This window comes from Carlito syrichta, unplaced genomic scaffold (assembly GCF_000164805.1).
Source record: "Carlito syrichta isolate Samal-C Ts95f unplaced genomic scaffold, Tarsius_syrichta-2.0.1 Scaffold316463, whole genome shotgun sequence".
Lineage (NCBI taxonomy): Eukaryota > Metazoa > Chordata > Mammalia > Primates > Tarsiidae > Carlito > Carlito syrichta.
The window spans coordinates 193,879-210,127 of NW_007260559.1; the positions used below are offsets into that span (position 1 = coordinate 193,879).

The window sequence follows — 16,249 nt, forward strand, 5'->3', positions numbered from 1 at the left end:
CCTCGTCTCTACAATAAATTAAAAAAAAAAAATAGCCGAGCATGGTGGTGCATGCCTGTAGTTCTAGCTATTCCAAAGGCTAAGGTGGAAGAATTACCTGAGCCCAGCAGGTCGAGGCTGTCATGGCCGTGAGCATGCCACTGTACTCAGCCTGGGAGACAGAGTGAGACTCCAACTCAAAAAAAAAAAAAAAAAGGCTTATAGCACAATTCTAGAATTATATCTTTAAAATATATTTCGTGGGAACCCCCCTCGGGTCCCCTCCCACTGTGGAAGCTTTCTGTCCTCTCAATAAATCTTGTTTTCTAAAAATAAATTAATTAATTTAATTAAATATATTTCAAGAGCAACCTCTTTCAGGCTCTCTCCCACTGTGGGAGGTTTTCTGTCTTTTTACTAAAGTCTACTTTCTCATTAAAAAAAAATTACAGCCAGGCTCGGTGGCTCAGCCTGTAATCCCGTGCCTTTGGGAGGCTGAGGGGAGTGGATTGCCTGAGCCCGCGGGTTCGAGACCCGCCTGGGCAACTTGGCGAGACCTCATCTCTACAATAAATCAAAAGAAAAATCAGCCGGGCATAGTAGCGCATGCCTGTAGTTCCAGCTACTGGAAGGCTGAGGCAGAAGGATCGCTGGAGCACAGCAGGTCGAAGCTGCGGTGGCCGGGAGTGGCCACTGCACTCCAGTCCGGGCGACAGAGTGAGACTCCAACTCGAAAAAAAAAAAAAAAATACATATATATATATAAATATATATATATATTTCAATACTTGATTTGAAGACTCACTGTAAAACTTTAAAAGTCAAGACAATGTAATACCAGATTTTAAAATGCACAAGTATATCACTGGAACAAACTGTAGGACAGGAATAAATCCATGATTTTATTAATACGGGACATTAATACAGGACATTAATACGGGAGAAAAACAATTCCGACCACACACCACAGTCAAAAACAAACATAAGAATTATGTTAAATGTATAAGATAAAATTATAAAGGTCCTAAAAGAAAACTTGAAAGAACAGCTTTATAACCTAGTGGAAGGCAAACAATTCTGCACAGAAAAAGCACTAATAAAAACACAGAACTAGGAATAGAAGGGAACTTCTTCAACAAAATAAAGGGCATTTTTTAAAAACCCACATATTAACATTATAATTTTCAATGATGAAACACTGAAAGTTTTTTCTCTAAGATCAGAAACAAAACAATGATACCCACTTTCACTACTTCTAGGAGTTTCAGCCAGTGAATTAGGCAAGAAAAAGACAGCCGGGTTCGGTGGCTCAGCCTGTAATCCCAGCACTTTGGGAGGCTGAGGTGAGTGGATTGACTGAGCACACAGGTTCTAGACCCGCCTGGGCAACTTGGCGAGACCTCATCTCTACAATAAATCAAAAAAAAATTAGCCGGGCATGGTAGTGGGTGCCTGTAGTTCCAGCTGAGGAAGGCTGAGGTGGAAGGATCGCCGGAGCCCAGCAGATTGAGGCTGCGGTGGCCGGGAGCATGCCACTGAACTACAGTCTGGGTGACAGAGTGACACTCCAACTCAAAAATAAATAAATAAATAAATAAAAGGCATTTATATTGAAAAGAAAATAAAACTACCTCATTCGTACTTAGCATGATCTTATATATAGAAAACCCTGAAGAATCTATTCCAAAAAAGTTAAAGTTAATAAACTAACTCAGAAAAGTTGCAGGATGTAAGATCAAAAGGCAAAGTTCAGTTGTATTTCTATATAATAGCAATGAAAACTCTGAAAAGGAAATTGAGGGGAAAAAAAATCCATCTACAATAGTATCAAAAAGATTAAAATGCCCAACAATAAATTTAATCAAGGTGGTATAAGACTTGTACATTAAAAACATCAAAATAAGCTGAGATAAATTAAAGAAACCCTAAATAAATGGAAAGACATTCCCCACGTTCATGGATTGAAAGATTTCATAGCGTTAACATGGCAATACCCCCCCAGTGTGACCTCTGGATTCAATGCAAACCCTATCCAATTCCCAATAGCCTGTCTTGAAGAAATGGACAAACTGATTTTAAAATTAACTGCAAGACACTCAGACCAGCTAAAACTATCTTCAAAAAGAAGAACAAAATTAGAAGACTCACATTTCATAGTTTCAAAACTCACTGTGAAACTATAGTAGTGCCAGGTGTGGTGGCTCACTCCTATAATCCCAGCACTTTGGGGAGGCCGAGGTGAGAGGATTGCCTGAGCCCATGGGTTCGAGACCCGCCTGGACAACTTGGGAAGACCTCATCTCTACAATAAATCAAAAAATCAGCCAGGCATGGTAGTGTGTGCCTGTAATTCTGGCTAATCGGAAGGCTGAGGCGGAAGGATCGCTGGAGCCCAGCAGGCTGAGGCTGCAGTGGCCAGGAGCGGCCACTGCACTCCAGTCTGGGCGACAGAGTGAGACTCCAACTCAAAAAAAAAAACAAAAACCACAACAAGACAAGGAGGCCCACGTTCACCACTCTTATTCTACACAGTACTGAATATCCTAGAGTTGTGAGGTGCAATAAAGATATAAAGGAAATCCAAACTGGAAAAGAGGAGGTCAAATTATCCCACTTTGCAGATGACATGATCTTCTGTATAGAAAAACCCAAAGGCTCTGCCTTTAGACTCTGCCAAACAACTCCTAGAACTGATAAATGATTTCAGTGAGGTTGTAGGATACAAAGTCAACATAAAAAATCAGTAGTATTTCTATACATCAATAACAAAATGGTTAAAAAATCAAGAAAGCAATCCCATTTATAATATCCATAAAAAATACCGAGGAGTAAACGTAACCAAGAAAACAAAAGACCTCTATAAGAGAAACTGCAAAACACTAATCAAAGAAATTGAAGAGGACACAAACAAATGAAAAGACAATCTATGCCCATGAATTGGAAGAACTGATATTGCTAAAAATGACCACACTACCCAAAGCACCTACAGATCCAACGCAATCCCTATCAAAATATCAATGACATTTTTCACAGAAATAGAAGAAAATAACAGTAAAATTTGCATAGAAATTGGCAAGACCTTGTCTCTAAAATAAATTTAAAAATTAGCCAGGCAAGGTGGCATGCATCTGTGGTTCCAGCTACTTGGAAGGCTGAGGCAGAAGGATCACCTGAGTTTAGCAGGTAGAGGCTGCAGTAGCCATGAGTATGCCACTGCACTCTATCCTGGTTAACAGAGTGAGATTCTGATTTAAAAAATTAAAATGTAAAATATGAAATCATAAAACATTAAGAAAATAATACAGGAGAAATTCTAGATGACATTGAGTTTGTCAATGACTTCTTAGAAATTACACCAGGCCAAGTTTGGTGGCTCAGCCTGTAATCCCAGCACTTCGGGAGGTTAAGGTGAGTGAATTGCCTGAGCCTATGGGTTAGAGTCCAGCCCAGGCAACTTGGCAAGACCTTGTCTCTATAATAAATCAAAAATTAGCCAGGCGTGGTAATGTGTGCCCATCGTTCCAGCTACTTGGAAGGCTGACGTGGAAGGATCACTGGAGCCCAGCAGGTCGACACTGGGGTGGCCATGAGTATGCCACTGTACTCCAGCCTGGGTGACAGAGTGAGACTCCAACTCAAAAAAAAAAAGAAAAGAAATTACACCAAAGCTAAATCTATGAGAGAAAAAACTGGTAAGTTGAACTTCATTAAAATTAAAAATTCCTACTCTGCAAAAAACAGTGTCAAGAGAATTTGAAGTCACAGAGTGGGAAAAATATTCTAAAACAACATATCTGGTACAGGACTGTTTTCCACAATAAACAAAGAATTCTTAAAACTCAACAGTAAGAAATTAATAACCTGGTTAAAAAATGAGCCAAAGATCTTAACAGACACCTCACCAAAGAAGATATACAGATGTCAAATGAGCAAATGAAAAGATGTTCCACATCATATGTTGTCAGGGAAATGCAAATGAAAACAACGAGATACTACTATACATTTAGTAGAATGCCCAAAATACAGACTGCTAACACTACCAACTGCTGACAGTGATATGGAGCAACTGGAACTTCATTAAAGTTTTAGGGAATGAAAAATGTATATCCTTTCTAAAAGATAGCTTGGCAGTTTCCTCACAAAACTAAATATACTCCTACCACATAATCCAGGCTGGGTGCAGTGGCTCACGCTTATAATTCCAACACTTTGGAAGGCCAAGGAAAGAGGAATGACTGAGCCCCAGAGTTTGATATCAGCCTGGGCAATATGGCAAGACCTCATCTCTACAACAAATCAAAAAAATTCCACCAGAAGTGGTGGCATACACCTGCAGTCCCAGCTACTTGGAAGGCCGAGGCGGAAGGATTGCCTGAGCCCTGCAGGTCAAGGCTGCAGTAGCCAACATCATGCCACTGTACTCCAGTCTAGATGACAGAGTGAGACTCTGACTCAAATAAATAAATAAATAATTTTTAACCTACAATAAATTAAATATTCTGAAAAATAAAATCATGACTGCAAAGAGATAACACAATTATCTTAAAATAATGGTTTTTTCTTCCTATCAAATTGACAACAGTTTTACCATGTAATACTACTGAGTGCTAGTAAGTTTGGAGAAATGGGAGCACTCATCAGTTGCAACATAAATTGGAACAAATTTTCTGAGACAAATTTGCAATATTTATTAAAATTTAATATGCAAATTCTGTTAGACCCAGTAATCCCACCCAAAAAAAGGTTCCTCATCTATGAAAAATGATGATTCCAAGCACAGTGGCTCACATCTATAATCTCAGCACTTTGGGAGGCGGAGTGAGAGGATTACCTGAGCTCACAGGTTCAAGACCAACCTGGGCAACAGTAAATCAAAAAATCAGCTGGGCATGGTGGCACATGCCTGTGGTGCCAGCTACTTGGAAGGCTGAGGTGTAAGGATTGCCTGAGCTCAGCAGGTTGAGGCTACAGTGGCCATGAGTGTGCCACTGCACTCCAACCTGGGCGACAGTAAGACTCTCACTCAAAAAAAGCAAGAAAGGAAAATGATGATTACTGCAGCATTGTTTCTATATGATGCTCCATATGATGGAGTACTATAGAATCATCAAAATGTAAATAAAAGAGGTAGATTTAAATGTTTTAAGGAAACAAATTTTAAGATATTTTATTAAGTAAACACATCAAAGTATTTCTGATCTTTGCAGAAAAGGGATTTAAAGTTCATTAAAGTTGATGAAGAAATCAACCATGCATAATAACAAAACTTAGATTTAAACTGAAGACCCTAACCTCAAAGCATCATTTCAACATGTCAGAAATAAACTAATTTAAATTCTGTATTTAAATAACACAAGAAAAACAATAAAGGGACTACAAAAAAATAAAAATTCACAGCATTTTATGAAGAAAAATAAAAGAAAAATTCAGTTTTACTAAAATTTTCAAATATACTAAAGCTCCATACTTAAAATAAATTAAGTTAATTTACCCCCTGCAAAGAGATATCCCAGCGTTCTGAGTTTCTGAATTTGGACAGCGGTGATTGAACATGGACATCCTCTGGTTTTGCAGTTAACATCTTTCGTATCTGAAATTAATATGAGAAAATAATCAGTTTAATTGAAATATGTATAAGAGCTGAATCAGCTAACAGAACCATTATATTACCCTGCATTAATCTTTTGCTAACAGTTTTAAAGAATTTTAAATTCAGTGTTTAATTTATACACAATTAAGTATAATTTTATTTAAAAACCTCTTATTGCCTATAAAGGTAGATAAATGAAGAACCACAACAGCTTCTTAGCTATTCTCTTGCCTGCAGTCTCCTTCCCTTCCAATCTTCCAAATGTGAGCTATCATAATACATAAATGTAATGATGGTTGCTATACTTAAAATATAACAATGGCAATCATTACTTACAGATAAAGTTCTTTCACATCACCCACACGTTAAAAGCTCTATAACCCAACCATGTTGAGTTACTCAACCTTCTTCAAACATGTAACTTATTTTATTTTATATCTCTAGACTTTTGTATATACTGCCCCTCAATCCAGAAAACCTTTCACTTTATTCCTCCTCTGTGAAGTACTCCAGATTATTGCCAAAATTATTCTTTTCTCCACACAATCAACACCCTCACACTATGGCATTCCTTTTACTGGGTATTAGTAGTTGGTATATTTATGTTACATTATTTATATTGCACATGTCATACCATATTATAGTTATTTGTCTATATATCTGTCTTCTTCTCCAGGCTCTCCTGAAAGAGAGGTCCCTGCCTTATTCACTTTTGTATCTCCAAAGTGTGTGGCTCATGATGTGCTGAATAATAAATAAATGCATAGATTGTAACCACAAGTTTCAAATCATTTGTTTAAAAGTTAAATATTTGCAATATCAAAATAATTGCAAAAGATAAAAATATCTAATTTTCACATTAAAATAAAGTTACAAGGCCAGGCACGGTGAGTCACATCTGTAATCCCAGCACTCTGGGAGGCCAAGGCAGGAGGATCGTTTGAGCCCAGGAGTTTGAAATCAGCCTGGGCAACATAGCGAGACCTCATCTCTATTAATAAATAAACAAACACATAAAGTTATATATGATGATTAACCTTCAACTTCAACCTACAAAATATAACATATAATAAGCACTATATCAACTATAAGCAGTAACAATTATGAAATTGATTTTTAAAAAAAGCCTGAGTGAGGAGGACAAAAGAAATTTGAAGGAAGTATATTCAAACTCTTATTTCACTGGCACCTCTGAGAGACAAAGCTAATCCTCCTGAGTACCAGTAACTTCTTATTTATTGCTGCTCTGTATTAAAAGGCCCCTCTTTATAATTCTTTATCTGCAAAAGACAATAGTATCTCTAAATTAATTATTTGCCTCATATTTTAATTAGGAAGCAACAGGGTAAGGGAAGGGCTTCTGGCAGCTCACATCCACAGACTCTTTGTAAGTAGGGTATTCAGCCTATACTGGATTCTGTCATAATGCATGTTCCAAAAAAGGCCATACCAATAATGGCCACCCTACATTTTCTTCCTACAATGTGACACTGACAGTACTCCAACATCAGGACGCTGTTTCTTCTTCTTGAATCTGGGCAAGCTGTGACTTCCAAGGATAGTCATAAAAGGCAACATAGCTTCAGCCCGGCTTAGATGTGCGTCTTTATTCTCCTACCTTTCCTCCCCTCCCTCTTTCTCTATCTCTTTCTGTGCCTCTCAGCACATACCTCAGAGCCCTGGGTCAATAAGTAAGAAATTTGGATACCCTGAAGCAACTATGCTGAAAAGATCACATGAAGAGGCTAAAAAGAGATAAAGATGCACCAAGATGTTTGAGTCTTCCTAGCACAGGCATCAAGACAAGTTAGTGAGCAAGCTTCTAAGAAAGATTATTTCAGGCTCCATGAATAGGTAAAGAAAAAGTGGTATGTGTGTTTATATAAACATATACACACACAATGGAATATAACTCAGTCTTAAAAAAGAAAAATCTTGCCATCTGCAACAACATGAATAAACCTGGAGGACATTATGCTAAATGAAATATGCCAGACACAGAAAGACAAATACTGCATGAAACCACTTATTTGAGGAATGCACACAACAGTCAAACTCGAGCAGAGAGTAAAATGGTGGTTGCCAGAAGCTAGGAACATAAGGAAATGGTGTGATATTAATAAAAGGGTTCCCTGAGCCCACAGGTTCGAGACCTGCCTGGGCAACTTGGCGAGAACTCATCTTTACAATAAATAAAAAATTAGCCAGGTGTGGTAGCGCGTGCCTGTAGTTTCAGCTACTTGGAAGACTGAGGCGGAAGGATCACCAGAGTCCAGCAGGTCGAGGTTGCAGTGGCCGGGAGCAGCCACTGCACTCCAGTCTGGGTAAGAGTGAGACTCCAACTCAAAAAAAAAAAAGGGTTCAAAGTTTCAGTTACTCAAGATGAAGAGGTCTCAGATCTACTATACACCATAATGCCTATAGTTAATACTGGATTGTGTACTTTATTTGTTAAGAGGGTGCATCTTAAGCGTTCACACACCAAAAAAAATAGTAAAAATAATAAAGAGGGCAGAGGAAAACTTTTGGAGAGGATGGACATATTTATGGCATATATCTCCAAACTCCTCAAGTTGTACAGCTTTTTGTATGCCAATTATTCCTCAAAAGGGTGGTTTAAAACAAGAAAAAAGATGGAAACATGGAAGGACAAACACAAAACATGTTTAACTGTGATTATCTCTGAATGGTAAGATAAGAGATCATTTTTATTTTCATTTTTGTGTTCTATAGTTTCCAATTTTTAATAGGAATAGAATACAATTATTAAAGTCAAAAAAACAGTAAGCATTTAAAGCTCCAGAAAAATCTCTACTGCAGCTTTATGGCCAATAAGCTGCAGGTTTGTATCTCTCACTCCAGTATTGGGATTGGAGGGGCAAGCAAATTTCAGGTACAACTACTCTGTTGATTTGTCCTATATTCATTTTTTTAATATTTAATTGATCAAAAATAATGTAAGCCTTTTGCAACAATCTTATCTGCTCTGAGACAAATATTAATCATGGTCTTAACTGTGTACAACCAACAAAGATTCCAAGTTATTAATGATTCTGAAAAGCTAATATTATAATTCCAAGAAGTAGCTGCTTACAATTTAAAAACTTGAAAACAACCCCAAAATACTATAATAGGATAGTGGTTAAATTAACTAGGATAGATACACATATATAATAAAATATAATATAGCCATTTAAAATGTTCACCGCTGTTTTCTTGGTACTTATGCCTCCCATAAAACCCAATACATGTTAAGTAATGTATAAAAAACTACTGAGCAATGCTTTTTGAGTCAGGGTCTCACTCTGTTGCCCAGGTTGAAGTACAGTGGCACAATCTCACCACAGTCTTGATCTCCTCAGCCTCCTGAGTAGATGGGACTACAGGCATGTGCTACTTTTTTTATTTTTGTAGAGACAAGATCTCACTATGTTGCCTGGACTGGTCTCAAACTCCCGGGCTCAAGCAATCCTCCTGCCTCCCAAAATGCGAGGATTACAGATAGAAGCCACCACACCCAATTAGAGTAATGCTTTATAACAGAGTACATTTATTTTATATATTTGCTTATGTCCTTTTTTTTTTTTTTTTTTTTGCGTCAGGGTCTCCCTCTGTCACCAAGGCTGGATCATGACGATCAGGGCTCACAGCAACCTCAACCTCCTGGGCTCAGGCAATACCTCCATCCCTGCCTTCTGAGTAGCTGGGACAACAGGTGTGTCCCACCACGTCCGGCTTTTTTTTTTTTTTTGTAGAGACAAGGTCTCGCTATGTTGCCTAAGTTGGTCTCCAACTCCTGGGCTCAAGCAATCCACCCACATCCACCTCCCAAAGTACTGGGATTACAGGCATGAGCCACCACACCTGACACAGAGTAGATTTAAATTTAGATTTCAGAAAGTGACGTTCACAACATATAGTTAAGTAGGAAAAAACAGATTATGAAACAAACAGTATTTTGTAGTTTTCTATTTTTTAATGTATCTTTGTTTATTATAGTTAGATAGATCAACAAACTGGAAGGATACACAATGAAGTATTAATTCTAGTTTACTTATTTTTCTTCAATTGAATTATCTTTATAAGAAACTAGTATTGCTTTAGAAATATTTTTAAATACTTTAAACTAAAAACATATCAGTGTCTTGCCCCTAAATCCATCAAAGCTCTCATCCTTTCAGTAATTTTTTTCCACTAGATGCTTTGAGAGAAAAAGCAGTGATATAAGCTATTAACAAGAATTTAATGTTAATTTTCTGAGAAATCCTATTTTTTTTTTTTTTTAGTTGGCATCTCACTGTCACCCAGGCTGGAGTGCAGTGGCACACTCATGGCTTACTACAGTCCTGATTCCCAGGCTAAGGTACTCTCTCTGCTTTAACCTCCCAAATAGCTGGAACTATAGGCGTGCAGGCGTGCACTACAATGCTTGACTAATTTTTTTATTTTTTGTAGAGATGAGGTCTTACTATGTTGCTTAGGCTGGTTTCGAACTCCTGGGCTCAAGCAATCCTTCTGCCCCAAAGTGTAGGGATTACAGGCATGAGCTACCACACCTAGCTGAAGTTCTACATTTATTTATTCATTTATTTTTGAGTTTGAGTTTCACTTTGTCGCCCAGACTGGAATGCAGTGGCATGCTGCTCACAGCCACTGCAGCCTCAACCTGCTGGAGTTCTACATTTTAAAAATGCACTAGTACAACTTTATGTTTATATTATAGTTATACAAATGAGTAAATTTATTGTAGATAATGAGTATCAGAAAAAAGATTAAACTAAGGAAAGAGAGAAGACTATAATAAGCCTTGTGGTGTTGGACTGGAATCATAATTATCCATACTGACCGCAGGGTTTTTTTGTATAGATGTATAAATAGGCAGATAGAGAAATACATATAGATATGAGTGCTTTCTGTGTGTGAATAGGTTATGATACATATATATTTATCTAGTCCTCTCTACTGAGAAAGCCTAAAAACAATGACATGCCAGTGGCAAGTATACCTAGCACCCATTCTTCAATAAAAAGAGGGTTCCTGGGAAAGTGGCTGATTCTAAGACTGGGGCAAGAAAAATAAAAGATAAGCATCTTGCAGTGCAAGAAAATATCATATAGTGCCAGAAAGTATGTGCTCCAAAACCAAAATGATGATCTGTCTCTCTGCTTATCAGTAAAAAAATTTTTAAATGATGGCAACATGTCAAAAGGGCAAAAGAATCAACATGAAAGCTCTCCCACTACCAAAGCTGGAATACTCTGACCTACAAATCAGTAACAGTAGTAGTGAATTATAACCCAAAACGCACGGGCCATAAGACATAAAATAAGCCAGGTTCGGTGGCTCAGCCTATAATCCCGTGCCTTTGGGAGGCTGAGGTGAGTGGATTGCCTGAGCCCACGGGTTCGAGACCCGCCTGGGCAGCCAGACCTCATCTCTACAATAAATCAAAAAAATCAGCCGGGTGTGGTAGTGCATGCCTGTAATTCCGGCTACTTGGAAGGCTGAGGTGAAAGGATCGCCGGAGCCCAGCAGGTCGAGGCTGTGGTGGCCGGGAGCGGCCACTGCACTCCAGTTTGGGCGACAGAGTGAGACTTTAACTCAAAAAAAAAAAAAAAAAAAGAGATAAGATAGACAAGTGGGACCTTATTAAACTGACAAGCTTCTGCAAAGCCAAAGAAACCATCAAGAGAGCAGGGAGACAGCCTACAGACTGGGAAAAAGTATTTGCCAACTCCAGGTCTGACAAAGGCTTAACATCTTGGATCTACAAGGAACTCAAACATGCTGAAAAGAAAAAAACAAACAATCCCGTTATAAAATGGGCAAAAGATATGAACAGACACTTCTCAAAGGAAGACATCCGAGCAGCCAACAGACACATGAAGAAATGTTCAACCTCACTAATCATCAGGAAGATGCAAATCAAAACCACACTGAGATACCCCCTAACTCCAGTCAGAATGGCAATTATCAATAACTCAAAAAATAACAGTTGCTGGAGAGGGTGTGACGAAAAGGGAACACTTCTACACTGTTGGTAGGAGTGCAAACTGGTGCAACATCTGTGGAAAGCAGTGTGGTGATTCCTAAAAGCTCTAAATATCAACCTTCCATATGACCCTGCAATCCCCCTACTGGGAATATACCCTGAAGAACTCAAATCACTCTATCAAAAAGATACCTGCACACGAATGTTTATCGCAGCATTGTTCACAATAGCAAGAAACTAGAACCAACCATGCTGCCCATCAAAAGAGGACTGGATTAAAAAAATGTGGTACATATACACGATGGAATACTATGCAGCCATAAAAAAGAACAAAATCATGAATTTTGCAGCAACCTGGATGGAACTAGAGTCTATAATACTGAGTGACCTCTCACAGAAACAAATATCTGAGTATCACATGTTCTCACTCATATAGTGGACCTTGATCATCCAACGTAATACCATAAGAAAATGACTGGCAGTGGTGGGAAACTATGCGGGGGGAGAAGGGAAATGGGATTAATGGTAGTAAACATCTGTCAGGGGACGGGGACACCTCTTATCAACAAGGGTGCCTGAACAAAGCATATTTGTATATCTAACTCTTAACTGTACCCTACAATATCATAATAAAAAATATTGATTATAAAAAAATTATAACCCACAAAATAAAATAAATACCTGTAAGTCCATATTGATACAAATAAATAATTACATAAATAAGTGGAGGAAGATGGAGAGTTCTATCTTACAGAAGAATTTCAATTTTCATAAATGTAGAATGAATGAGCAAAAAAGAAAACCACCAAAAGAATGCCACACATATAATTATATCAGGCAAGATCCACTGACAGATGCTAGTATGAGAATAGTGTATTTGCAAAGATACAAACTACCTCCCCCAAGATGTATTATAAAGGGAGAAAGAGTAATTTTACAATGGAGTAACCAGGCAGACACCTTCTTAACTAAATGCTCAAGGTTGACATCCCTAGTAAGAAATTTTTCTTTTTTTTTTTTTTTTTGAGTTGAAGTCTTACTCTGTTGATCAGGCTGGAGTGCAGTGGCATGCTCACAGCCATTGCATCCTTGACCTGCTGGGCTCAGGCAATTCTTCCATCTCAGCCTTCCAAGTAGCTGGAACTACAGGCATGTGCCACCACACCAGGCTAATTTTTTTTTTAATTGTAGACGCAAGTCAGGCAATCTTCTCGCCCCGGCCTCCCAAAGTGCTGTGATTACAGGCTTGAACCACCACACCCAGCTAGTAAGAAATTATCATCACACCATTTCTGTGGTATTCTTCCCAAAAAGTCATGTTCTTAATCTAATCATGAGAAACCTGAGACAACCCAAAAGTGAGAGATATTCTATAAAATACTTTCCAATATTCTCCATATGTGTCATAGTCATGAAAAAAGAAAGACTGAAAAACTGTCAGACTGAAGAATCCAAAGAGATGTGACACTAAATGCAACGTGGGATCCTAGATTGGATACTGCAACAGAAAAAGAACAGAGCAAAAAAAAAAACTAAAGAAATTCAAATGCTGTCTACAGTTTGAAGTACAGTACCAATATTAATTTTTTTTTGAACTGGAGTCTCCCTCTGTTGCCCAGGCTGGAGTGCAGTGGCATGCTCACAGCCAACACAGTTTCGACCTGCTGACTCAGGTGATCCTTCCACCTCAGCCTTCCAAGTAGCTGGAACCACAGGCATGTGCCACCCATGCCTGGCTGATTTTTTTATTTACTATGGAGACAAGGTCTTGCCATGTTGTTCAGGCTGGTCTCAAACCCCTGAATTCAGGTACTCCTCTCGTCTCTGCCTCTCAAAGTGCTGGGATTACAGGCATAAGCCACTATGTCTGGCTTAATTTTTTTTTTTTTTTTGATGACTATACTATAGTTATGTAATATATTAACATTAGAAGCTTAGTGAAAGGTACAAATAAACTCTGCACAATTTTTGTAACTTTTCTATAAGTCTAAAGTTCACTGTAAATAAAAAAAACTTAAGAAATACCGTAATCTAAAAATCAGAAAGAGAAACATATGTTTCTGGTTTTTTAAGATCTGTGCAATTGTTTTCTTTTTTTATCTTTTTTTAAGTATATTTGTACAAGATAAATGTGCTAACTCAATATTATTAATTTCTGGCTGGGCGTGGTGGTTCATGCCTATAGTCCCAGCACTTTGAGAGGCCGTGGCAGGAGGACTGCTTGAACCCAGGAGTTCAAGACCAGCCTGACCAACATAGCAAGACCTCATCTCTGCAAAAAAAATCAAAAATTAGTTGGGTGTGGTAGCATATACCTACAGACTTGAGAGACTGAGGTGGGAAAATTGCCTAAGCCCAGAAGGTCAAGGCTGCAGTAAGCTGTGATTGTGCCACTGCACTCCAGCCTGGGTGACAGAGTAAGACCCCAACTCTAAAAAAATTATGAATTTCTATTGGTGGAAATTCAGATCAATTGCATAAAGGATGCAATAGCCTAAAGCAGGGCATTTCACTTCACAAGCTATATTAAGCAGAAAACAGTAAACACTACAGGAGATATTTAAAACTGGGGTTGGCCCAGACATGGTAGGTGGCACCATAATCCCAGCACTTTGGAGGTCAAGACAGGATGATTGATGGAGCCCAGGCAACAAAGCAAGACCTTGTCTCTACAAAAAGACAAAAAATGTAGCCAAGCACAGCACATCCATCTGCAGTCCTAGCTACTCGGGAGGCAGAGAGGTAAGGACTGCCTGAGTCCAAGAGGTCAAGGCAGTAAGCGTGAGCAATGATTGTGCCACTGCAGCCTTGGCAACAGAGTAAAACCCCAACTCAAAACATTAATATAGCCAGGCTTGGTGGCTCAGCCTGTAATCCCACGCCTTTGGGATGCTGAGGTGAGTGGATTGCCTGAGCCTGAGGGTTCGAGACCCGTCTGGGCAGCGAGACCTCATCTCTACAATAAAATCACAAAATCAGCCGGGCGTGGTAGCGCATGCCTGTAATGCCAGCTACTTGGAAGGCTGAGGGGTAAGGATCGCCGGAACCCAGCAGGTTGAGGCTGCGGTGTCCGGGAGCGGCCACTGCACTCCAGTCTGGGTGACAGAGTGAGACTCTAACTCAAAAAAATAAATAAATAAATAAAATAAAACTGGTACAGTATTTATCCTGTCACTGTAAGATTTCTTTTAGCCCCCCCATTCACCCCACTTAAACTAAATCCAGAATTTTTTTTTTTTTTGAGTCAGAGTCTTACTCTATCACCCAGGTTGGAGCACAGTGGCACACTCACAGCTACTGCAGCCTCGACCTGCTGGGCTCCAGCGATCCTTCTGCCTCAGCCCTCCAAGTAGCTGGAACTACAGGCGCATACCGACATGCCTGGCTAATTTTTTTTTATTTACTATAGAGACAAGGTCTCACCAAGTTACCCAGGATGGTCTTCAATCTCTGTGCTCAGGCAATCCTCTCAGTTCCACCTCTCAAAGTGCTGGGGTTATACAGGCATGAGCCACTGCAACCAACCAGAATTTTAAATGGAGGAACCATACTGTGCAAATCTTAAGTAAGCCAAGGAAGAAAAACAGTACCTAAAGCCATACTCTCTGTGTGGTCTTCTAAAGTACTTTCATTTCCCTTTCACCATCTTCCTTTATGATTTCTCTCCCTTCGTTAAATGCTATAACTGTATAACATAAAAATGTACCAAATTAACATTCTCTGTGCTTAACTTAGATTGCTTTGGGGAAAAAAGGCTGGTAAATTATTATAATATAAATCAGGGTATTACTACATTTCAGTCACAAAATTCTAGAGAAAAAAATATATTTTTAAAAACAATAAAATTTTTAAAACACTTCCTACACAGGCAAAAATTTCATTTTGCTTGTTTTGCTATTCTTGACTTATATAGAAGAAATAAATAATGAGGTTTAAAAGAACATATTCCAAATAGTAATTTTCAGCACATACCTTGAGTACAACTCTTCTATATCCACAGTATTAGTAATGAGTGAACATGAGAAATTCTAATATAGTCAGTCATCAAAGAATGTTGAGTCATGTTTTAAATAAAACTTAAAATGAGGGCCAGAAAGTATACTGATCATCTTACAATGATTTAAACAAGGATGGTACCAGAAAGGGTTTCCTGGTTAACCCTCAGTTAGTTAGAATACACCATTTCCCCAAAACACTAATTAGCTAAAAATTTTACAGCATGTTCTTTAAAAATGTTGTAAAAAAGACAAACAGCAAAATACTTTCAATATCAATAACTCCAAAAATAATGAAAAGGTTAAAAAGTGAAACTAATGCCTACCTCTGATAAATCAGAAGATGACTTCTTCCTTTTTCCTTCTGTAACAATTTCTGCAAAAACCAAAGACATAGTAAAAATTATCATTTAATATTTTAATAAGATAAACAATACAATAGACAATTTCACACCCATTCAGGTCTTAAATTAACTTGTTAGATTTAAAATTTATACTGATACATTTTACAGAAAATGAAGGGTTAACCATAAATATCAAAAATAATTACACATGTCAGAAAAGTAACAGATTCTCACAAAATGTCTCCAGTAAACAACATGTGTATGACAATAGAAAAACCATACCTTTCCCACTTAGCTCTAAGAACAGAACAGAGAGCTGACACCCAGTAAGTAGAACCATCCTTCCACC

General features: G+C 38.3%; 1 protein-coding gene across 1 annotated transcript in view; it reads right to left on the reverse strand.

Moving 5' to 3' along the window:
* The window catches only part of SENP7 (SUMO1/sentrin specific peptidase 7), an 85,497-nt gene extending 69,570 nt beyond the window's left edge, over positions 1-15,927 (reverse strand). Inside the window, exons 1-2 of the mRNA XM_008074454.2 lie at positions 15,883-15,927; positions 5,471-5,569 (exon numbers count right to left, since the gene is read on the reverse strand). Coding sequence (XP_008072645.1) covers positions 5,471-5,560 — 90 coding nt within the window. The 5' untranslated portion in view covers positions 5,561-5,569; positions 15,883-15,927. The remainder of the gene's footprint in view (positions 1-5,470; positions 5,570-15,882) is intronic.
* Positions 15,928-16,249: the final 322 nt, after the last annotated feature.